At 35.4% G+C, this 24,094-nt stretch overlaps 2 protein-coding genes and 1 pseudogene across 5 annotated transcripts; 1 reads left to right on the top strand and 2 right to left on the bottom strand.

Annotated features, from left to right (window-relative positions):
- Nucleotides 1-1,551: 1,551 nt before the first annotated feature.
- Nucleotides 1,552-4,881, bottom strand: LOC18443242 (geraniol 8-hydroxylase). Its single transcript, XM_006853434.2, is given in 4 exon segments — nucleotides 1,552-1,702; nucleotides 1,704-2,147; nucleotides 4,519-4,761; nucleotides 4,763-4,881. Coding segments are annotated over 4 exon segments (957 nt in total).
- A 6,743-nt stretch (nucleotides 4,882-11,624) lies between these two features.
- On the top strand, nucleotides 11,625-12,772 carry LOC105421341 (uncharacterized; annotated as a pseudogene). The gene is made up of 2 exons (XR_016049043.1): nucleotides 11,625-12,011; nucleotides 12,207-12,772. The product of XR_016049043.1 is annotated as an uncharacterized LOC105421341 (transcript).
- A 76-nt stretch (nucleotides 12,773-12,848) lies between these two features.
- GA2 (Terpenoid cyclases/Protein prenyltransferases superfamily protein) lies at nucleotides 12,849-21,683 on the bottom strand. Of its 3 annotated transcripts, none has more exons than XR_016049042.1 (13): nucleotides 21,200-21,683; nucleotides 20,766-21,057; nucleotides 20,464-20,644; nucleotides 17,139-17,356; nucleotides 16,715-16,835; nucleotides 16,529-16,626; nucleotides 16,158-16,384; nucleotides 15,609-15,721; nucleotides 15,434-15,532; nucleotides 15,130-15,345; nucleotides 14,666-14,807; nucleotides 14,113-14,350; nucleotides 12,849-13,523 (listed from the first exon to the last, which is right to left on the bottom strand). XR_016049042.1 is itself a non-coding variant. In XM_011628356.3 (13 exons), exons 1-13 carry the CDS (start codon nucleotides 21,320-21,322, stop codon nucleotides 13,176-13,178), a joined length of 2,424 nt encoding a protein of 807 aa, XP_011626658.2. In that variant the 5' UTR covers nucleotides 21,323-21,683; the 3' UTR covers nucleotides 12,849-13,175. The 3 variants fall into 3 exon arrangements, 2 of the variants coding, with proteins under 2 accessions (XP_011626658.2, XP_020528486.1); XM_011628356.3 differs by having other exon boundaries at nucleotides 14,113-14,358; XM_020672827.2 differs by lacking the exons at nucleotides 20,464-20,644; nucleotides 20,766-21,057; nucleotides 21,200-21,683 and adding an exon at nucleotides 20,119-20,366 and having other exon boundaries at nucleotides 14,113-14,358.
- Nucleotides 21,684-24,094: the final 2,411 nt, after the last annotated feature.

Below are 24,094 nucleotides of genomic sequence, written 5' to 3'. Positions count from 1 at the left end.
TCATTTCCGATTTGGTAGGCCGAATTGTCGATCCACTGAATCGGATCAGAAATCTGAAGGGACAAACCAAGATACCAATAGATGATTAGTACAAGATTAAGTTGGGATCAAGATAAGTCCCATTAGATTAAGATAATCACAAAGGGGTCTACCTAGTCCAAGAAAATTAATGGCTATATACAATTGGTGGTGGGTGACGTGAGGTTTAGAAGGGTTTCTGGTTAAAGAGTAACAAGAGGTATATGGGGGCACCGTGAGAGCTACAAAAAACAGAAAGAGAGAGAGAGAGGAGGATGTTTCATGAGAGAGTTAAGAGTAAGAAAATAAGAAAGAGTGACCATTTAGCCTAGGGATAAATTATAGAGAGAGAAAAGGACTGTGTGGCTGCCCATCAGGGCCAAAGATTTTTCACCCCTAAATTTTTCGTGTGCATACCCATCACGTAGTCTCGTCAACACCCAAATCATCTACACCTACTTTTAACACCACGAAAAAGAAGAAGGAAATGTATATAATGAGACCAGTTCTTTTTTATACAATGACATCACAAGCATCATTAATCATTACATTTGAAATCGGATAGTTATTTTTTATACAATGATATCACAATCATCATTAATCATTACATTTGAAATCGGGTGGTTAAAGTGTTGGATTTTTGTAGTCATTAAAGTCCTTATGAGAGTACGTAATCAATATCTGGTGGAACATAAACTGCAGTGGGAATGTGCTCCTGAGGGACAAAGAGATTATGATTCAGATGGATCGAGATAGATAAATGTTATTTACCGATATTCAGATTTAGATTAATGTGATACGCCTGGGTTGGAAAACCCTTATTACTTAGACATAGAACAAAACTGATGAGGGTTTATGAGTTATCTTTTGATGAGGTCAGAGTTGCCTATGAGAATGAGCCACAAGACTGTGTAACCTTTGTGTATGATGTTTGGCCTCTAGAGACATTAGCCAAAGCCTCATCACTGAATCTCATACAATATACATATAATAGTCGTATCGGGAAAACGAACCACCAATGAGGGTAAAGTGTGTACATGTACGAGAGATTATCCCTATGCACGATAGAGCTATGATTGCATCTAGCCTTAGAGACCATGAGTTTGTCTCTAGAGGAGAACCTCTAATCCATAGACTGATATTGTATCCCCTTGCCTATCAACTTGAACATTATGGTTGTAAAAATGGATTTCAAACTCTAAAAAATGTATATATTTTAACAATTTATCTAGACCACTCATTTCATCCTAAAAAGAAGTATTCAGAGATCTGCAAAATCTGTACATTTTTTGAGTTTCAAATTTTATTATTGATGTTAAAAATTGATTTTAAAACTATCATGAAATTTATGTTGCAGAAAGTACTTTCCTGACGAAAATTTGATATGATGCTTTATTTAGTTTTCATAAAACCTAGGCATCGTAGAAACTTCATCCATAGTCTCATATTATACAATCGAAACAAAAAATTATTACAATAAAACTCTCCAAGCAGGAATTATCAAGCTGGAGAGTCTGCCTTGCACCTGGCAAATCACAAGCTTTGAACATGCATGGGTCGAAGCGGAACCAACTTGTGCAGGGTGATCCCAAACTTATCTCTCATATACATCTCCTCTGCTTTCAATCCATGAGGAAGATCCCAATCAAAATAATGCAACAAAGACGCAAGCATCAAGTGCACCCCTAGGGCATATCCTCCGCCCTGCCCCAAATGGAAGAAATTGGAAATCCTTGCCCATGTAATCCACATTACAACCCAGGAATCTCTTCGGCAAGAAGGTTGTTGGATTGTCCCACACTTTAGGGTCTCTTACGATTGCCCAATTGTTGATCAACACTTTTGTATGTCCCGGCACTATGTATCCAGCCACATTTACAGTAGCATCGGCCCTATGGGGTGCGAGAAGTGGTGCCGAGGGGTGGAGCCGCCAAGTGTCCTTCACCACTACCTGTAAGTAAGGGAGTCGAGATTTGTCTGACTCTTCCACGGTGTGCTCAGGACCACCAAGGGTCCTTGAGAGCTCCATCTTAACCATGGCCATCTTTTCAGGGTTGTGAAGGAGCTCGACCATGGCCCACTCCACAGTAGTTGAGCTAGTCGTGCTCCCCACTACAAACAAGTACAGTCTACCATAAAAACATGGCTACCTAGGTAAAATTAGGAGCGCAAATGGTCAGGTCGGGTCTCGATCAACTTGGACCTGAACTTGGCCCAAGCCCAACTCGGGTTCAGGTTTTGGACCTAGACCTGACTCATCCCATTCAAAACTTGGATCTAGTCTAGAACCTAGCAAAAACAAAAATTGAAATATATATATATATATATATATATATATATATATATATATGGAATATGATCTTGTAAGCCGGTGGGCTTACAGGTAAAAATACGTCCAACAGCCCAGATTGAATTTGGGCCGATCAGACGATCACAACTTCATTTTGTGTTTGAATTTTAATTTTTTTTTATAATTCCAAATAACTTAAAATTTTAGGCGTGTGTTCTTTAAAAATATAAAAATCTAATAAAATATCAAAAAAATAATTTACATGAAAAAAATTTATCAAAATACCCCTAAAACTTTTTAGGGGTATTTTGGTCAAAAAAATTGAATTATTTTTTTGTATTTTTATTAAGTGCACCTTGATGAGAAAAACACATGCTTAAATTTTCAAATCATTTGGATTTGTAGAAAACAAATTACAATTCAAACACGAAATGAGGTCGTGACCGTCAGATTGGCCCAGATTCAATATGGGCGTTGGGCGTATTTTTACCTGTAAGCCCACCGGTTTACAGTAGCATTTTCCTATATATATATATATATATATATATATATATATATATATATATATATATATATATATATATATATATATATATATATATATATATATATATATATATATATATAGGAAAAGTCTTTCCAAAGCCTATAGGCGAAAATGGACAGTGATTTCGCATATCCTCATCACCGTCTAAAGTTCATTGCACGGTCACGATTGTCTGGTAGTATTTTATTTTTTTTATATATATATAAATCAGAATAATCTGAAATTTGGAACGTATGTACATCTTAGTGAGGTGAACTTAATAAAAATATAAAAAAAATAATTCGTAAAAAAATAACCAAAATACTTCTGAAACATTTCAGGTGTATTTTGGTCAATTTATTTCATCTAAACTATTTTTTTGATATTTTAGGTAGATTCGCTTATTTTTATGAACATATGATCCAAATTTCAGATCATTCTGATCTATAGAAAAAAAATGTAAAATGAAACACTACTAGAAAATCGTGACCGTGCAATGAACTTTGGACGGTGATGAGGGTAGGTGAAATCACTGTTTTTTTTCTCCTATAGGCGTTTTGTAGTATCTTCCATATATATATATATATATATATATATCAAATGTATACAACAAGACTATTTACTTTTGATACAAGGTGGTCACAATTCCTTACAACCATTTGATGTGAAATTTGATAGCTTGGATATATCACAAAGTTCGAGAAATTTTTTTTGAACTTAAAATTTGATAGCTTGGATGTGTCACAAAGTTCGAAAAACTTTCACATCTAATGGTCAAGATTAATGTGACCACCTTGTATCAAAGGTAAATGGTATATGACTATGTAGGCAAATTTATCAAAATATTTTATATTTTAAAATTATTAGATTTGGATCTAGTTTTGGACCCAAATCCAACCCATGTGGTGTGTATAAGGCTGAGGCCCTAAAAAATCAAAGTGAGGCGCACCTTTAAATAATATTGAAAGATATTGTTTTAGTACTAAAAATCTTTGTGATAGCCTAGAAGTTTATTTTCATGTTCATTTATAAAATTAAAAGCTCCAAAAATAGTGTAGACCAAATAGATATGTGAACACTTGCAAATCTTGATAATTTACGATCCAGAAAATGCATTACATGATGTACTATTTCCAAGATTTGAAATTTATTTTTTATCTTGTTCATACAACTTTAGATTGATATGATTGATTTAAGGATTTCTGGGCATCGAAACAACCTCTTTTAATAAATTTTTGAGGAGCTTCTTAATTTGATTGTCAAGGGCCTCACCCTTATATAACTGTTCTAAAACTCGGATGGGGTTGATCTGTCAGCTCGTTAGGGTTGACCCAACCTGAATGCCATCGACCAATGGATGATATGTGATGGAGAGATATTAGACCAAAGCCAGAGTTGACATGAAATGATCCCCGGTGGGTCAGGCACTTCATCACCGAACATGCCTCCATTCGGACCTGTTGGACCACGATTTTACATAAAAAAAGATTATACCATACACTGATTTTCATTAATTAAAGTATGATACACAACAGGAACATCCTCTATCCATTCGTGAAGAACAATGGATGCTAGTTGTTCCCATTTATAAAGCAACCATCAATAGGAATTAGAGTTGATAATCTCCGTTTGCAGCAGAAACGGATGGTGGATGTTCAAACCATATTGCCCCTGTGTGGCTTACTTTTGATTCTCAGCATAGCAAAGACCATGGTATTGTCTTACAATGAGCAGAGCTAAGATCTCACTATGCCTGAACTCCACACCGTCCTCTTGGTTAGAGTCGAGAAGGTTGTCGAGAATAACATCGATGACGTCGCCCCTTGCCACTCCACCTTTCTGTCTGGACTGTGGACGTTCGTCGATCTTCACAATAAGAAAATGGTGTAACCTTTCAAAGAGTTTGGTGCAGGGCCTCTTGAGCCCCTGGGTCGAGGGCCTTAAGCATCGGGAAATAGTCGGCAAGGTTGGGTGCACCGGCCACTGCCATGATCGACCGAATGACATCCTTGAACTCATGTGCAGATCCGGAGTTGAGGTCTACCATGAAGGTCGTTCTACTCTTTTTTTCTTTTTCTTTTAATTTTTTCCATTTTTTATTTATTTTTTTTTTTTTTTTAAAAAAAATGTGCCTCTCGGTATGATGTTAAGAACATCAAATTGGTTTTCTTTCTTTCTTTTCTTTTTTTTTTTGTTTTTTTCTTTTTTTTTTTTTTTTTTTTTTTTTTTTTTTTTTTTAACAATGGCATTTTTTTTATTTTATTGAACATTGCCATTGGATGGACCGCTTTTTTTGTGGCCCCAGGCAGACTACTCTGTTGGCCATAGTGACACTAGTCTGAGGTGCTAGACCTCACACCACTGTATGGCCCTAGGCCGTAGTGATGCAGCCCTATGTTTGAAAGAAAACATATAAAATAAAAACTGATTTGACGTAGGGACAAACTGGGAAAAATAAAAAATACGGGGGATGGACGTTCTGCATAATTTTAGAGAAAAATCGACTCTTTCCATTATGTCTATTCTTTTTAGTTTCTGTACGATACTTCTTATATACTTCCTCCTTATCCAGCCTCCTAATTCAAATGGGTGGTTGAGGTTACTTGTTTCAAAATGTTACAAGTGAGCCAATAGTCGTTTGATCCAAATTTGCTGTCTCATAGTTTTTAGTTTGATTTGTTTTGTACAAATAATAGGAAAATAAAATTTGGTATGTATCATCTCTAAATAGAAAGTAATATTATTAAATATTTTTAAAAATTCAAATGACTAAAATACTAATAAAACTTTTAAAATATTTTTTTATATTTTTACAAATACAAGTTTAAGAGAGGAGTGAATACCTCAAATTTAGTATCAAAATATTTTATAAAAATAAATTAAAAATAAAACAGTATATAAGCATGATATTGTGGTTGGGATTATCTCAAGCATTCACTCTGATTAGTGTGGCTGGGAGATGAGAGATATAGAAAAAACATATGGGGTGGAAAACCATACACAACATTACTGCGGTTTGTTTTGCTTTTGTGGTAGTAAGTCGAGCTTGACTGACATTTATGGCGATCGGCATCGACAACGACGCAGTAAGCCTCCATGCGTCCGCATCATTAAAATAGAGCCTCGAAAGGTTCGAGGTTTGGACTAATCGCTGGTTTGGTTACGAAATGTAATGGTTATTGGTTACGGTGATATAGTATGTTAATATTAGGAGGACACGGTTTTTATGAGTCCACGGACTCACATGTAGAAATGCGGGTCTCTTAATAATTTATTTTTAAAATAAAAATTAATCTCAATTTTTAAGAAAGATATAATTTTTAACATATAGATTACTAATCTATAAAAATAAATAAATTTAAAAAACTAGAAATGATCTTTTTGAGAGAAAATATTTGAACTATTTATTTTATTTTTTCTTTGGAGGACTATTATTTAAGGTGTAGATCTACACTTTCTTTGGTGGATGGTGTAGATCTCCAAGTGTCCATAATAACGGGTGTGGGCTTGGACGTGCCTAATGATTCTCTATATTATAATATTGGATGATATTATTTATACTATATTATTAAGCCAGAGTTAGGGGTGGACACATTTTACAAAATGAGCCCTTAATTTTAAAGAGATGGTATGATACATTCTCATATTAGAGATAGAGATTAGGCACATATTTTAAGAGATAAAGTATGCACCTATTTTAATACAGAACAAACAATAGAGAGAGAAAGATGCTTACCATGTTTAGTAATAGAGAAAGAGTACGTAGGGAATTGGGAGAGAGAATCGTGTGGTTAGATAACTTTCTATTTTTGAAGTGAGAGAAAGGGAGAGAGACATAGAGATGACATTAAGAGAGAAAGTAGAGAGAGAGACAGAGAGAGAGACTTAGAGAGTAAATGGAAAGAAAATCAAAGAAATAGATTGTGAGAGACAGACGTGGTGAAGACATTGGGAGAAAAAGTACATGGAGATAGACAGATAAAGAGAGAAAATGGAAAGAAAATAAAAAAAATAGATAGACTTAAAGGAGACAGGGTAGAATACCCGGGCAAAAAGCAAATTTAAGGAAAATTTTCATAAAATTTTCAATTGTGTCATCTAAGGAAATAAAATTATTATTATTATTTGTTAATATATTAAACTTATGGAGCAAGTAGCTTTACCTTTCATCACATGTGAACTGTGAAGCATGAATGGAGATAAGAATCCAAAAATTCTAGTATAGTTACTCTTGCATATCTCTCGTTTAGGTAAGGAAAAGTGGTAAGTCAGTAGAGATTTAAGGGGTCTCTCTCACCGAAAAACTATCATTAAGCCGGGGTTAAAGGGTGACACAAGTAGTGAAAATAAAAAAAGACCTACTTCTATAAAGATAGTAGCATCACTTTTACCACTAAACTATACCTGCTATAATGACTAAACTATACCTGCTATAATGTGATTATTGTATAGGAATGGATTGTTTATTGAACTAAAACATGTGGAATAAGAATAATAAAAATTTGAGTTATGATGTGTCCTTAGGGGTATTTGATGAAAGAGGAGAAGAAAGAAACTTAATATTTCAAAAGGAAGAGATAAGAAAGTATTCTCATTTTTGAAAGACAAATTAGGTACTTATTTTAGGAGAGGGAGAGAGTTTATATCTATTTTAAGGACACGGTTTCTATGCGGCCAGCCCACATAATGTAGAAATACGGGCTTGGCAATAAATATATTTTTTAAATGTAATTTGATCTTAATTTTTAGATAATATATAATCTTTAACATGGAGATCATGAATACAAAAAAAAAAATGAAAACTAAAAATAATAATTATATTAAAAACATTTGGACCATTAGTTGCATTTATTGTAAATGGACCACCTATTTGCATCCATCTTTAAGATGGATGCTTTACACCTTTGGATTGCATATTGTACAAATGCGGTCCAACTTGCACGGAACAATTTTCCCTATTTTAATATAGAAAAACAATATTTAAGAGAGAGAGTACATGGGAGAGAATTGGAAAAGAGTATATTTTTAGGGAGAGAGAATCTTGGGATAGATAACTATCTAATTTTAGGGGCAGAGAAAGGAACCCGTGGTGCTCAATCCCTATCTTTTTTAGGGGTAGAGAAAGGAACCCATGGTGCTCAATCCCTATCTTGAAGGGAGAGAGAGACGTGAATATAACAGAGAGAGAAAGTACATGGAGATAGAGATTGAGAGAAAATGAAAACAAAATAAAAAAAATACAAAATAGAAAAAAAATCAAGGAAATAGACTTAAGGCAGATAAAGTAGAATACTAAGGCAAAAAGTAAATTTAAGGAAAATTTTTCTAAAATTTCGATTGTCATCCAAGGGAATAAAATTATTTTCTTTTTTTTGTTAATATATTAAACTTATGGAGCAAATAACATTACCTTTCATTATATGTGAATCATGAAGCATGAATGGAGATAAAGAATCCAAGAATTCTAAAAAGAAAACATCCCTGATTACCCATATATAAAGAATAGATTTACATATGGCTTAAAAAATTAGATAGATAACTTTCTATTTTTAGGGGAAGAGAAATGTCTGATCACCCATATATACAGAATAAATTTACATAGGCCCCATAGGTTTCTCTTCCCCTAAAAATAGGGGGAGAGAATTTATTTTTAAGGAGAGAGAAAATCATGAGGATAGATTACTTTCTATTTTTAGGGGAAGAGAAACCCATGGGCCTAATCCCAGTCAGGAGAGAAAAACGTATGACATTGAAGAAAGTACATGGAGAGAGAGAGAATGAAAAGAAAATCAAGAAAATAGATAGAGAGATTTGGACATGACATTGAAAGAGAAAGTACATGAGAGAGAGAGAAAGAAATGGGAAAAAAAATCAGTGAAATAGATAGGCTTAAGGGAGAGAGTAGAATGCCGAGGCAAAAGCAAATTTAAAAAAAAAAATTCGTAAAATTTTCAATTGTGGAATAAAATGATTTTTTTTTTCACGTTAATATATTAAACTTATGGAGCAAGTAACTTTACCTTTCGTTATATGTCACTTGTGAAGCATGAATGGAGATGAGAATCCAAGAAATCTAGAGAGATATGTCAATTGTGAAGCATGAATGGAGATAAGAATCCAAGAAATCTAGAGAGAAAGTATCTCTGATCACCCATATATTTACTGTAGATTTACATAGGGCTTAACTATTTCCTTGAACATCCTTTCTTGATATTTTCTACCTATGTTATTAATGTATTATTATATATTATTTGAATATAGTTTCTTATAAATTTTTATTAATTTTTATTTTTTGTATTAATTTTTATTATTCTTTATGTTTATATTTTTGTATATATATTATTTATGTATAGTTACTCTCGCTAGTCAATGAAGCTCAATGAATATATTCATCTTTTGAGATAAGTTATCGTGTTTTTCATTAAATATACAAATTGTACTGCTTCATGTGTATAGTAGAACCAGAATTAGGGTGATATTATTCTAGCAAAACCTTGTCACTTGAAGGAATGTAGTTATTTTATTTGAATTTCATAATCACCTACTCTATAATTTTTCTTGGTTCACAATCTTATTGTGAGAATTATTTTCTTTAGAGTGCCTTATACGACATCTCATAATTGCTAAACAAATTTCATAATCCAAGAATTTTATTTGTTATTTTTGAAATTTTATTATTCAAATTTTTCATAATAATGCTCAAAGAAATTTTTTAACTTTTATTATTTGAAATTTCAAGTAATTATGAATTTTAAAATTTTCATGAAATTTTATGAATGTTTTTAACTTTTTTTGTTAATTTTTGTTATTTATTTTTGGTTATTTTATAAAAACTAACAAATATTTAAAAATAACAAACCAGTTTCTAACATTTAGATTCTGAAATTTAAAATTTAAAACTTTTTTTATGTTTTATTACCCCTTAATAAATAGTAAAAAAAAATTATGTTATATGAAATACAAATATAGGAAATTAAAAAAATTTGAAAATTGCATAAAGTGCACACTCTTATGCGTAAAATGTAGTTTATGGCTAATTTTAAAATTTTAATATAACAATAGTTTTACGGCTAAGTTTCTTATTTATCATATTTTCTATTCCATTCTACTTTTACTTTCGCATATTTTAAACTTTCCTTTGAAATCATAAGTTTTACAATAAAAAATTAGCTTTAACATTCTTCGTTCCTCATTGCTCTGTTGAAGTGTCTCTCTCGTCAACAAGGGGATATTTTCCCATTCATATTCTATATTTTAGATATTTAAATTGAATTTAAATTTTAATTATATTGTATTTCATTTTTTTCTAATTTTAGAAAGAATATATAAATATAAAATGATACAATATCAATATAAAATAGAATAAAAATTTATAAATAAAATAAAAAAAGTAAAAGATCAAATAAAAGATAAAGGAAAATCTATTGAAAAATAAAATAGATTCAAATAAAAATAAAATAAGAATATCTTAAAAAAAAAAAAATATCAGAACATTATTGTTGATAAATTAGAGAAAAATATTAGATTTTACCCAATGCATCGATATTACCTCTATGATGCAATAAATCAATCGATATTGAAGCAAATAAACACAAAGCAATATAGGGACTTTCAAGTTATTTTAGTATCTCAAAAAAATGATAATAATCAGAATATTATTGTTGATAAATTAAAAAAAAGAAACGATTTTACAATTTTTTTATTGTTCATCGATATTAGCTCTATGTTGCACGAAATCAGTCAATATTGGATCAAAACAAATCACGAATTTGTATAGCGCTTTTAAAGATGATTTCAAAAGCTTCAAAATAAAATAAAAATTATAAAAATTTATGAGGTACTTAGATAAAAATAATAGAATTGACAATTTTTTTTCACAAACTAACGGTGTTACCTATGCATGAAATCAGTCGATAATGGTGAAGGATCTTGAAGCTGATTTCAAAAGCTTCAAAACAAGCCAAAAATATTCAGATTTGGTGTAGAAAAAAGCAAGATTTCAAAAGCTTCAAAACAAGCCAAAAATCTTTTGATTTGGTGTAAAAATAAGCAAGAACAACTAAGTTTGACGGAGCAAAGAAAAATAAGCAAGAACAATGAAGTTTGGCAAAAAAACGAAAAATAAACAAGAACAATGAAGTTTGATGGAAAACAGAAAAATCACGGACAGAACCCTAAAACCATAAATTTAAGGTGATTAAAATTGATAAACATAGAATAAACAGGGCCCTTTTGTAGAAATTGAAAAAGAACCCATGATCAATCCGTGATGAAGCTTTTGAAATCATCTTTAAAAGCTTCGTGATTTATCACCAATCCTTTCGTGATAAATTGTTGTTCGATTTGGGTTGATGAACCCAAATCTTATCATAAAGATAATATTTCTGTTAAAAATATGAAAAAGTTCCAAAACTCGATCAAAATCACTCCCATATTTCAGATTTCCAATTTACAAAATTTCCTGTTATGAAAAATGAGTTTCATGCGCAATAGCGCAAAATCAGGCGAGTTTCATTTTTTGACCGAGTCTTCCGTTTTTTTGAGCTATTCTTGTTCACCCAATGGACCAGCAGCTCCTGTTTCACGGACTCGGGGCCCCTCTGCCTCGGCAGTGGGGCGAGGCCGAGTCGACTCGCCTGAGTTAGAAAACTATGTTCTAGATTATTGAATGCCATTTTTGGTGACTGCAAGGTCTGCACGTCCTTTAGAGGTTGCTGAAGAAGCTAGACAATAAGGTTGCAATATTATCCCCTTGTTTCTTTTTCACTCATTTTTCTTGGATAATTTATTTTCTGAATAACACAAACATGGTGTTCACCAATGTTGCTCAACTCCGGTATTCTACCATGTTGATATCTTTGTGTATAGTATCCGACCAAAGAGCTGAAATTCTCTAATTTCAGGGCAAGTTTTGCCTCAGCAACAATGTCAATCTTATCGAAGCTCCAGTGCATAACAGTTGAACTCTGACAGCATACAAAGGAGAACTCGGGGACTACTATTGCATGGCTTCCAAAGCGGCCAGATTACTGGCTTCCTAAGCGGCCAGATTACAAGCGAATGCATGAAGGCTTCAAGGATGCAGACATGGCAAAAAGTTATCCATGTTTTGGCCATGGTGCAAAGATACCCAATGTTGATTAGTGGCAGTCTTGTGTTAAAAGATTCTTCATCAAGGTACGCACCAATTCTGTTCATGCATATACTCATAGAATTTAATCAAGGGAAAGTATCATCTACTTTGCCTACGGGAAGAAAAAAGTGTACTTTCACCAATAAAAAAGAAAAAGAAAAATATAAATGTGCTTTTCCTTTTACCAATATCAAATGCCATCATATGACATGCATAGGGTTTTTCTTCTTTGATGACAGGCAGGGTATGACTATGATTATGATGGGGAAACATTTGAGGTGTTCAAGCGCATCTACTCTGTTGTTGGTTCTGCTGCACCATGTACTGCCTTTCCTGACTCTCAACTTATCCTTAAATGGTTATGTGAGAGAGGACTCATTGTGGGGATTGTGAGTAATGATGAATACCGGTGTAAGGACGTTATCCTCCCGGCTTTGGGGTTGAATCAGGCTCTATCTCTCTCTCATACACACACAACCTGCCTGCCATATAGGGGATAGTATGCGCAAGGACTACCTACCAAGAGCGTAGGCACGCCTGCATTGCTCCTGGACAGACTTTAAGACACCAGATGCTGAGAATTGGAAAAAGTCCGGTGCTCTTGTTCTACCTGATCTTTGTAGCCACACAGGCTTAGCTCTTTGGTGAAGAAGAGGACATATAGAATAAACCAATACATGTAGCTTGAAACAATGCCTTGTCACCATAGAAATAGATATTCATTTAAGATGCATGGGCGATGTATGAGGTTGACTAAGGCTAAATTATCAGTATAGACCACAGGTTGCAGATAACCTGTTTCTGTGAATGTGGTTTTCGCTGCATTTAATAGCAAGGTATTTAATCAATATCTTGCTGAGTTGTAAAAGAATGACATGGGATTGGAAGCAAGGAATGTAAGTAATTGAATTATAAGCTTTTTGTTTTACAGTTTTCTTCTTGAAACTTTTCTGAGAGAGAGACCTCTGCTGGTCACCAAATGTGCCCCCTTTTTACAAAAAATCCATATCCAATTATTATTGCGATTGTACAAGTGTCACACATTAGATTCAGTCGGTTGCAGAATATTTTGTGACTTCTTCTTGTATCATACCCTTTTTTTGAGTATTTTGGAGAGCATGGAAATGTGCCACCTCACAAGACTCATCCTTTCTCGAACTGACGAATTGAAATCCTGAATGCCAAGAAAAAGAAAAGGAAAGAAAGCGTTATGGGCAAACTGGTGTTGGAGGACCGTGAGCCTCATCACAAGAGATTACCAAAGGAACCAAGGGTTCATGGATGACTGCATTTACAGAATGCAACATTTCATGAGGAGATGTAAACCCATCATTTGTTGAGTAGAAAAGGTGAAGTATTCTTGTCATATTCCAAAACAGATCCTTGCAACACCTGGGAATCACACTCCCACGAGCACACACGACCTTACGGAGCAGCTCCCTTCTACTTCGATCAATCACACCCCTCATGTGTTTCATGGCCTCCTCTTCACTAGCACCATGCACATGCTTCATAAACAATGATATGCTGTTCAATTTCCCCTCGTTTTTCTCTCTCTGCACCAAGCCATACAAGGAATAGTATAAGCAGAATGCAGGTATGGTACATGCATTCCAATGGAGCAACAGCACAACTGCCATCTGTTCCAGATGACTCACGCTAGAGATTAAATATAGTGGGTGCACAAAGACATTTGCCCAGCTACAGTGAATCTCTCTGTGCATTATCATGAGTGGTGGTGGATGCCCCTTTGAAGCACCATATACTCCATTTGATTAAGAAATACTTCCCCCAAAAAAGCAATTCTCTAGCCAATGCCAACCATTCAGCACAATCCATGACTCTTGTTTCCTTTTAAATAATACATTTTAAGTGATAAACTACCTAATAAGATTCAACTCAGCAGAAGTAAAAGCCAGAGTATTATCATAATCCTGATGACTATGAATAAGGAAGTCCTTAGGATCAACATGACCCATTGAAATGGTGGATGGTGGTAGAGAGTTGAGTGGGACCCACCAGGACATGTCAAGAATGCAATGGAAGGTGCCACTCTCCATGACTACCCAATTCAATAGAGATCTTGAAGACCATAGTCCATAAGATTATAGCACATACCCCAGTAAGAAAAGAAGAGAAACTTACCTCGAAACCTTGGATATCATTGAGGAGGCGCCCACAAATACTAGTAAGATGGAATAAATTCTCGTACTCTGGATGAGTGACTACTTCCTCTGAGAGTTTTGGCCCAACAAAGTATAGAGCTGGGAGAATGATGGGCCCTAAAGCAAATGATACATAACCATTTTTGATATATTCATCCAAGGATGGCACAATCTTATTTCTCAACCACTCTGCCTCCTTCATCAGCGAATGAAGAAACCTAAGCCACTGATACTCGCTTGTCACCCAATGAAGCAAAGAGAGAAAAACTAAAAGAGGAAGCATACCAGAGGCCATTGGATAATGGTATATGGTAATCCAAAGCTGCACCCACTGCTGGTTACTCTAGGGAAATGGCTCAAAAGGCTGTTCACCAAGGAACAGTTAAAACTCCAACCATCTATCAAAGGTAGGGATGGTGGACATGGCTTGGAGTAACATATACCATTGTCCATTGGACTACAGAATATTTTCCAGAAGTAGGTAGTAAAGTTACAATAAGAAGAATATCAAATAAGTTCAAAGAATTTCTCACGATCTCTATTAAGTGATGCTTTACATCACGCCCTTGATGAGTAAATGCTTCTGTACCAAGTTCGTTAATGACATCTTGAAGTGCAAAGAATATAATCTGGACATTTTCAGAGCAATAGTGTACCACTGCATTTTCATCCCACCTGTTATTCCATTTATCATCATCATATATCTGCTTCTGAAAATCACAAAATAAAAAACAGTATACTACAGTCCAATGAACTAAGGATAAATTATAGTCCATTGGGTAATCATAGTGCACTCAAATGGACGGCAATGGATATATAAAAGGACCCGCCAGAACAAGAAATAAGCCCAATGGTGGATCCCTCTCTCCTGTCGCTGCCTCGCTCCTCAAAGGATGGGTCCTGCTCCTCAAAGGATGTGATGACCCAATGTACTAAGTTTCTCATAATTTATTGGAATATAGTGTATTCCTCAAAAACCAGTAGAAACGTGACGCACCCTTGAACCAAATCGATAAAATTCTCGAGTTCTTCTTTTGAACCACCTATGTCAAAGAAGTCATCTATCACAGTAGTGAGAATTGCATTTTTGGCCCATGAAATTCGAGCTGCGCCAAAATCAGGCTCGAACAGAGTGGCTGCCACAGAGAAGTAACAAAAGTTCAGCTTCTGCCTAGCAAACTTGAGTTGGTCCAATCTCCATTCTTTCACCCACCTATAGACATAACATAGAAAATCAAAAGAGATTTCCTTCTTCAAAGTTTAACAGGTAACCTTTTTAAACATCAAAGAACAAAACATACCTGTCTAGTAGTTCAAGTTCCTTTTGATGAATGGACTGGCAGAGTTGAAAATCTTCAATTGCGAATTCAAGCATATCCTTGTTGCTGATTTTGTTTAACCTATCATAAATGGAAAGGTTATCAACAGCACTGATACTAGCATCACATTATTTGTCGGGTAATTTCCAGAGCTTACTTAAATGCTGTTTTTGCAATCCTAATATTGTCAGCACCACATTGATCAATATATCTCCTATTCTCAAGGCGCTCCAACATGGAGTAGCACGGAAACATGATGGTATGCTCCACCTGTGAAACTCCAATATAAATCTGCTCAAATTTTTATAAACTCGCTTCTATACACACACGCACACACACAAACAAGCTGCTCAATATTTTTGGACAATTAATGCCCTCACTCCGGTGATGGGAGCTTCATGCTATTTGTTAAAGGAAAAGTGAAGCTTGTTGGTAAATGGAAGGGCATCTATTTATTATTGAAGAGTATGACATCACCCAACAACCACATACGCCATCTTATGATGTTTAACAATAATCAAATGCCCTTATACTTTACAAACAATGTCCACTTTGCTCATGAAAATGATGTGAATGCGTCCACAATTAAGCATGTCTTGAGTTCAGAGATACAAGAATGAAGTCTCCAAAAATGTTAAGAGTAGGTCAAACAAGTCCTCGTGCATGTGTGTTTTTGAGTTTGTTATCAAGCCAATGTATAAATCACCTCTCTAGCAATGTCTTGAACAACCACAGCTGGTTGCTTATCCATCTTGATCAGTTGTTGCTTCAGGAAATGACTAGACCATGAGTGTAATTTTTCCAGGACAGGTTCGTTGGGGAGTATCGTGATCTGTGAAGCTCGGTGCATTTCTAGAACGGTATTCACAATAGTATGGTTGCCTTCTTCAGGGTTGGGGAAAAAGTTCTCTTCTTTGAAATGACCGAGGCTATCTGCAGCACAAATGAGGAAAATGCTTTCTTAAACAAATTTAAGAATTGTGCCATGACCATCTCTCCCTCCCTCCCTCCCTCCCTCCCTCCCTCTCTCTCTCTCTCTCTCTCTCTCTCTCTCTCCATAGGTCAGTTAGAATATACCAGAGGAAACATCGTAGCCATTCATCCTAAGAAGCCGAAATGACATAGCAGTTGTTGAAATATCTGAAAATAACTCCTCGTCGTTGTCTAGCCAGCATCTGCCACACAATAAGAGCAAGCCAAGTTTTTCAAATAGTTATGCATTCTAAACTAGCATGAAAATTTTTAATCACTATACACTCTTACCTATAGGTATCATCCAGAATTACGCTAATTTCATCCCCAAAATGCCTTGCAACTCCTAATCTCTCAACACAGTCAACCATATATAGACGAGTATAGATATCGAAAGGATAAGTTGCAGGGACTGCCACATAACCAGTTTAAAGAATCACAATATGACAACTGCAAATCCTAGGGATAATGAACAGCATACCATACACAATACATGGTAAACAACCAGAGTATCCACTCTTGATTGTCAACTATGTAATGATGAAGACTACTGTATTTCCTGATGATTTACAGCAACTTGGCTAAAACTAATCTCCATCATGCATCGCTGAAAATTGATTGTGGATTCCTTGGTCAAGAACCATATACCATACATAGTTCGTGCATAGTTACTTTTACATCAGCTCTCATGACAATAATTTGGGGTCAGAGTTACCTCCATTGCCGATCTTTTCTAAGAGTTGATGCAAGTAATCTTGGCATTTAGAATCGTGGAAGTGGGTGAAGGCAGCTGCGGTCGCAGACGGAGAATTAAATAGAGAACCATTCTTCTGTTGATATTTTAAAAGCTTCTCCCGCTCAAGTAATTTGCTACATCCCTCTGCAATATAAGCTAGATAGGCCATGTCTCTCTCAATATTGCTTCCAGATAACCTGAAGGTGGAATAAAAAAATATGCACTTGAATATTCCGATAGGTGGGAGTTTGACATGACAAAGTATAGCTTTGATAAAAATGACACCAAAAAAAAAAATTCTGTTTCAAACTTAAGGACAATAAGACTCGATGAAAGCATGACAAAGCCCATACAATCAGAGATGGTGACGGCTTTCTAGATGACTTAAGGCTACATTGGGCGCAGATATGAGGATGATTTTTTTTTAGCAAGCTACTAGCATGGATGTCCTTTTCCAAGTGATGATTGTAAATGTTTTTCCACTGGACAAATACAACAACCCGCAACTGCCCTTAAAACAACCAGGCCAAATAAGCGACCACGAACCCCAACCCCAACCCCAACCCCGCAGGCTTCGTCGATGCACCAGTGGGCTTTCAGGTACACCAACCCGGGATCCAATGCGAGATTTTTACTAAGAAAGTGTTTGAATGGCTTTCTTGGACATTTTATTTGACATGTCTCGCCCGCCTCCCCACACGTTCACTCACCCAATGCGTGCGCTCACGCCGGGTTCTGCCCCCCAAATCATGAAGTTCAGGGCAGAGGCACAGCAGCCCGCCCCGACATATAACCTAAGGGCAGGTTTCCATTAGTTTTAAATTTCGTTTCTTTTATCGTAACAACTGTAGATTTCACCATATAAAAGCACAGCGAAGTTCAAAGTCACAAAACTACATGTACTGAAGAACCTTAATGGATCCAAATGCCGGCAGGAAAATATAGCTCTATTGATACCCATAGTTGTGTAAGGAGCAAAATACTATGGTGGCTCTAAATCCCAATGGACTAATGCATCAGTCCTATTTATACATACAGTTGGAAGGCTTATAGGACAGGTTACTAATTCCTGTTCCTGGGCCGAGTGTTAGGCTTGCCGGTTTGACCAAGCGCTGTAGTATACGAGCCAGACTAGCTTGTTGTTATATACTTACCACTCGCTGCCTAATGTTCAGCCTTGTATGCCCCCAAAATTCCTTATTTGCAAGATAAGAAATTCTGCAAGGATTTAACTAAGTCCCAAGGAATCCATTTCCATGGAGTCCTCTAATAACATTAAAGGTTTTGCATTCAAGGCAATTAAGTAATAACAAAACTCTGTAATGCTTCTGGTTCAGTGGAGGAATGATGGAGGCATATATAGCCATGTAGAATCTGTGTGCCAAGGTGACCTCAGAAGCAGTCCACAATCTTCCATCAACATATCTAACAACCCATTCTCCCCTTGTTGGTCTCAGGTTTCCCTTCAAGCAACTATAAAACTTTACACTCAAAATCCAGGTCGAAGAGACACTATTCTTCAGTTCTTCCCAGTCATCCTTAGGATCTTTCAACGACAACCATCTAGCATCAGGTAAAACACGAAGGTTTGGTGTGTTCTTTCCATGTTGCTTGATCGACTAAACTACCTCCTCTGATTTTCTCCGTGCTGCATAATCTAGTCCGTTCTTTCCATGTTGCTTGATCTGCTAAACTACCTCCTCTGATATCCTCCATGCTGCATAATCTAGTTCACTTAAAAATATCTTATTTTCCCTTCCATTTGCTCCAGAGAGAAGTAGGAAAAATGGTCCATATTGAGAATCCTCAATTATTCTAGTGAGACAATTTCCAGTGTTTAACATGCGTCTAGAATGAATAGGTGCAAGGACAACCCAAACAAGGCTAGCACATTCTTACATGACTTCTATCTTAAAAATAATCGAAGAAAAAGATGGTCTACTATTTCTTTTGAATCATTCAAGGCATCAGCATTTTTCTTTTTAAAGATGATATATTATATTATTTATGAAAATGTAAAATAAGCTCTAACTCTTTTTATACATTGGGTCAGTTTGTACAATGCAACATTTACCAGGTTTGCACCACCCAAACAACCAGGGGTTGGGTATACAATAAAATAGGAAAAATGCAAAAGAGCACAAAACGCAGCAGGGCCTCACATCCCAAACTGTGTTGAAAGATATCTGTATTTTGAGCAATCACCCCATCTTGGGCTAGTGCATCAGCTGCTGAGTTGGCCTCTCTCCAGACATGGGTAAAGGTGGCCTCTCTACAGGCATTGGTAGCTGCTTATGATATCCAATATTTCCTCAAAGATCATTTCCAAGGCAAAGGGATATAGCAAAATAGTTTTTCTTGGACAAGTAATGCAGATATTGGCTTTCAATGTTTTGTGTGGATTAGTGACAAAGACATTTTGGAAATTTAAAGCCTTTATTATGGAGATCACCTGTTGTTTAAATTTTGAAAAGGAAAAAGCAGCTATGACAAAGTGGACACTGCTGGGTGAGTTCATCCAAAACACATGACTCACAATTTTACTGTATTTGGACCCACCAAAATAGGATCTTGGAGATTCATGAAGCCAGATCCACTTACTCTTTCAATTTAGATTTTTAGAATGGACCTAGTAGAGATGAGGCACTGCCAATGGCTGACCATTTTCTTATACAAGGACCAGGTAGAATAGCAAGTTAAACATTTAAGAGAACCAGTGCATTCTCTCTCGTTGACCTTTAAAAGCTTGGAAATTGTTTATCTAGGTCCATCCAAGTAGTGCAAGTGCAATATGATGATTTTCTAAACCATGGTTCACACCCATTTCACCAATGGCTAGTTGGCTTAAAACAAAATTAATTGCAAGAATCATCAAGATTTCATCCTGAAAACCCCATTCAAGAGCAAAAAGAATGTGGCTAATAACAGGCATTAGAATCCCATTGGCATACAGAATTACCAGAAGATGATCAATGGTGGTAGACCAGAAAGTAAAATGGATCTCCCAATCCACCAGCTCCCAACAGAAAGTTTTGCTAACTTTAAATGAAAGCGTTTGCAACTAGGGGGTGATGTGAAAAACATCGTTGTTGTTGCACCCCACATGATCCTCCACGTTAACTGCTTTTAAAGGGTTGTCTATTACTACACAATTTTCAATAGGAAAACATACTATAGTATGAAGGACAATGGATTTTTCAATATCCTGTACATTAGCATGTAAGTTAGAATTCAAGCAAAGTAGGATTCTAGCATGGCATGATATTCAGAGACAGTAAAGATGAGACCATAAAAAAGAACACACCTTCGAATTTCAGAACTATGTTTAAGCAGCATGGTCTCAATAAAATGGGTAGAGAAAGGTAAATTCAAACCCAATTCTATGGCATTTCCTAGCAATCCCCCAAATATAACATCAAACCCAATTGGGGAAAGCTGGTTCTCATCATCAGCAAACTTGATATTCGAACCAATGAAATTCAACCCTGCAAACAAGTAAATGAAGAAAAAATTAAACACTAAAGAAACTCTATATTATTCACAATGGAGAAGGAGCAAAGATAACGTGAATTCTTAGGAGCAAAGATAACGTGAATTCTTACTTACCTCTATTGATATAATCCTCGCCGATGTTCCATTTCTTGAGAGAGAGAGTACATGCCAATGTAGAAGTGAGTGAGTCTTTGATCAAGTGAGGATGGTTGTTACAGAGACCCCAAGAGCCATTCGGATATTGGTTCTCCAACACCCATGTTAAACACTCAGGGAACAGAGGAGAAGCGCCATTAGAGGAAGAGAGAGATGGAACCATGGCAACCCAGGCCGTATCATACGCCGATACAGAGAGCTTCATATGCTCAAACAATCCCCTGATCCTCTCAATCTTTGACCCCTGCATCTGAAAAACAGGGAATTGCGGTCGAAAAATCAGACACCCAAGTTTCAGAACCGTTAGAGAGATAACCAAATATTGAGTATAGCACAGAAGTGCAAAATAGAGGACCCAACCAAAATCTAAAAGCATGGGGAGTAGTATATACCAGAGGAGAAGAATCATGGGAGTTGGCAGTTGCAGAGAGAGAGAAATCTAAAGGAATGGACTTGGTAGGGAAGTAGAGCAATGGATGATGGGGAAGAGAGAGAGAGGAAGAGAGAAGCGCCATGGTACAAAAGGAAAGTGGTGTTGTGAATTCGTATAATTAGGCTTTACCCTTTATAAGAGAGAAGCCTAAACAAGTTAAGAGCTTCCCCACAACAGACATGAAAAAAGCAGAAGGGGGTGATGAACAATTGGAAATAGCACACAGAGGTAGCAAAAGGGAATCAATCAAGACTTGATTATCCCCAACATATCACTGTCGGGAAAGAAAATGCTTAAGAAGCAGGCGTTGTTTTGCTTGTTTTCAAAAAGTTGCTCCCCCATCATCTTCACATGTTGCAGGGGAAAGAGAGAGACTTAATTAAATAAGAGAAAGAGAAGGGTCATGCGTTCTCTCCCTTCACACTCAATAGGTGTCCACATGCATGCAGAGGAATGGAAGCAGGCCAGCGTAAAGATTTGCGCGCAGAGAGTTTGAAAACCGCGCCCTATGCACTGGCTCACTCAAAATATGAAGGGAAATTTAGGAAAAGCTCTATTTTATTATCAAAATTCAGATATAGTAATTGTATTTTATAGAGTAAAGCGAAATCTTGTTTGGAAATACATAAAAATTTGAGTGACTTACGTTCGTGAAACATAAAAGGGAAAATATGTTTATATTTTTTATTTTAAGTAAGATATCTTAAGGCATTAAAAATGTAGATTTTATTTTTTCTATCTTCAAAGGTAATATAAACTTGCTTTTTTGGGCCAAACAAATCTAAAAATAAGTCTTTTCTAAATGTGAGCCTCCCAAACTTCTAGAGAGAGAGAGACGGGCTTCATGGATGTGAGAGGTTACCTGAATGAGAGAGAGGTGTTTGGAGAATCATGGAGGAGAGAGAGTGAGTGAGAGAGACATAAGAAGAGAGAAAGAGAAAAGTTTGGATAAGTGAAAAAAGAAAAATGATTAAGTTTAGAAATAACATGTTTTTTTTACATTTGTTTAGGTTAAAAAATAAGTTTAAAGTGGTTAAGGGTTGGAAGATATTTTTTGAAAATTTGGGTTTATAAAGAAATAAAACTTAAAAATAAAGGATATAGAGATATTTTCCCAATATAAAATGGTCAGCTTATAAGCTGAGATTACAAAGAAGATCGGTTAACTCGCTTTTGTTTTTATTTTTTTCAAATTTGCCCTACAGTCAAATTGAATTTTGATTTTTTTTTTTACTACTTTTTAGATTTTTTGTTAGTAGGACAGAGCCCCAAGATTTAAGACAATGCCCTACTCATGAAAAAACTAAAACGGAAAAATTAAAATTCAAGTTGACTGAGGTGCAATTTTGAAAAAAAAAAAAAAAAGAAAAGTGGGTTGACTGACCTTTGTAATTTATGTGTATAAGTGGAACATTTTGTATTTTACCTAAAAATTTAGGATCAGTATGTAAATCACTCTAAATATTTCTTAAGATGACTCTAAAATCTATGTCCAATACCGATTATGAAATTTATGGCTTAAAATATGGTATAGATCTTATGAATCTATGAATACTTAAAAATTAACGGTCTAGATAATGTGTTACATGATACACTATTTTTATAGCTAAAAATTCTTATTTTATTTACAACCATAATTATCAAGATTGACATGATTGATTTGAAGCCTATATGATTTAGGTTTATAATTTCCAATGAGTTTCAAGGTGAGGCTTTACTTTTTTTTGGGTAAAGCATCCGCCCATATTTTAACCTCTTTCTATTTTGTATTTCTGCGGAATATGTACGAGGTATCAACCTTAAACAAACATGCAAATATAATTTGTGATGATTTGATGCCTTTAGTGGCTTTGTAAGGGGTAAATGTTGTTATGAGAAAGTACCTGATTAAAATAAAAATTTAAAAGTAAACATGCAGATGTAAGTTGCGATGATTTGATGCCTTTAGTGGCTCTGTAAGGGGTTTTAACCCCATAATAGATATTTTCCCTTTGAAATTTTTATTTTATTTTTAATTATAAAATTTAATGTTTCAAAAAGGATATTGATCGAATAAATCTACAAACACTTGAAAATCTTGATAATCGACCTTTCAGATAATATGTTATAATATGCACTATTTTTATGACTTGAATTTTTTTTTTTTTATTCATATATCTGGAAGTCAATATGATTAATCAGTAAAACTCTTCTTAGGGTTGTAAAATTTTAAAACTCTTTTTGGAGTTGTAAGATCAAATACAGCCCATTCCAACTAAATCGGGTCAGTATAAGAACCCAACAAATAAAATTGAGGTTGGCTTCCAATGTCCTAAAGAGGAATAACATTTTAGCTCTTTTTTTTAGATGTGCATGATACCCACCCTTAAGAGCTAAACAAAGAAGACTATCAATGAAAGGTCTTTAAAGTTTAGGGGAAATTATAAATGACGCCCTAGAATAGACTTTTTATCCATCTTATCCCTAACTAAAATATTTTTCTCACTTTTTACCTCAAATTTAACTTTGTTAACAAATACCCCTCAAGTCATAAAAAAAATAAAATAAATATCAAAATACTCTCTAGAAAACATGGGGTCCGGCACAAAATAGTGGGGGTCCGGCCCTTTGGGGGTCCGGTCCAGCACAAAATGGAGGAGGTCCAGCACAAAATAGTAGGGGTCCAGCACAAAATAGTAGGGGTCCAACCCTTTGGGCATGCGGTCCGGCACAAAACAGGGGCAGTCCAACACATTGCTTTTAGAAAGCATGCGGTCTGTCACAAAATAGGGGCGGTACGGTACTTTAGGCATGCGGTCCGTGGCATAGCACTTTGGGCTTCTAAAAAACATGCGGTCAGATACAAAATAGGGAC

This window comes from Amborella trichopoda, chromosome 2 (assembly GCF_054954075.1).
Source record: "Amborella trichopoda isolate Santa Cruz 75 chromosome 2, AtrichopodaSantaCruz75HAP2 v2.0, whole genome shotgun sequence".
NCBI classification, from domain to species: domain Eukaryota; kingdom Viridiplantae; phylum Streptophyta; class Magnoliopsida; order Amborellales; family Amborellaceae; genus Amborella; species Amborella trichopoda.
This window is presented reverse-complemented; position numbering and strand designations above follow the sequence as displayed.

Excerpts from the sequence above, each read along its gene's own strand:
- GA2 (XM_011628356.3), bottom strand. The coding sequence starts at position 21,322 with ATGGCGCTTCTCTCTTCCTCTCTCTCTCTTCCCCATCATCCATTGCTC. Across the intron at positions 16,836-17,138 it reads AGAAAAGATCGGCAATGGAG|TCCCTGCAACTTATCCTTTC; the intron begins GTAACTCTGACC and ends GTTATGTGGCAG. Across the intron at positions 16,627-16,714 it reads ATTCTGGATGATACCTATAG|ATGCTGGCTAGACAACGACG; the intron begins GTAAGAGTGTAT and ends ATTGTGTGGCAG.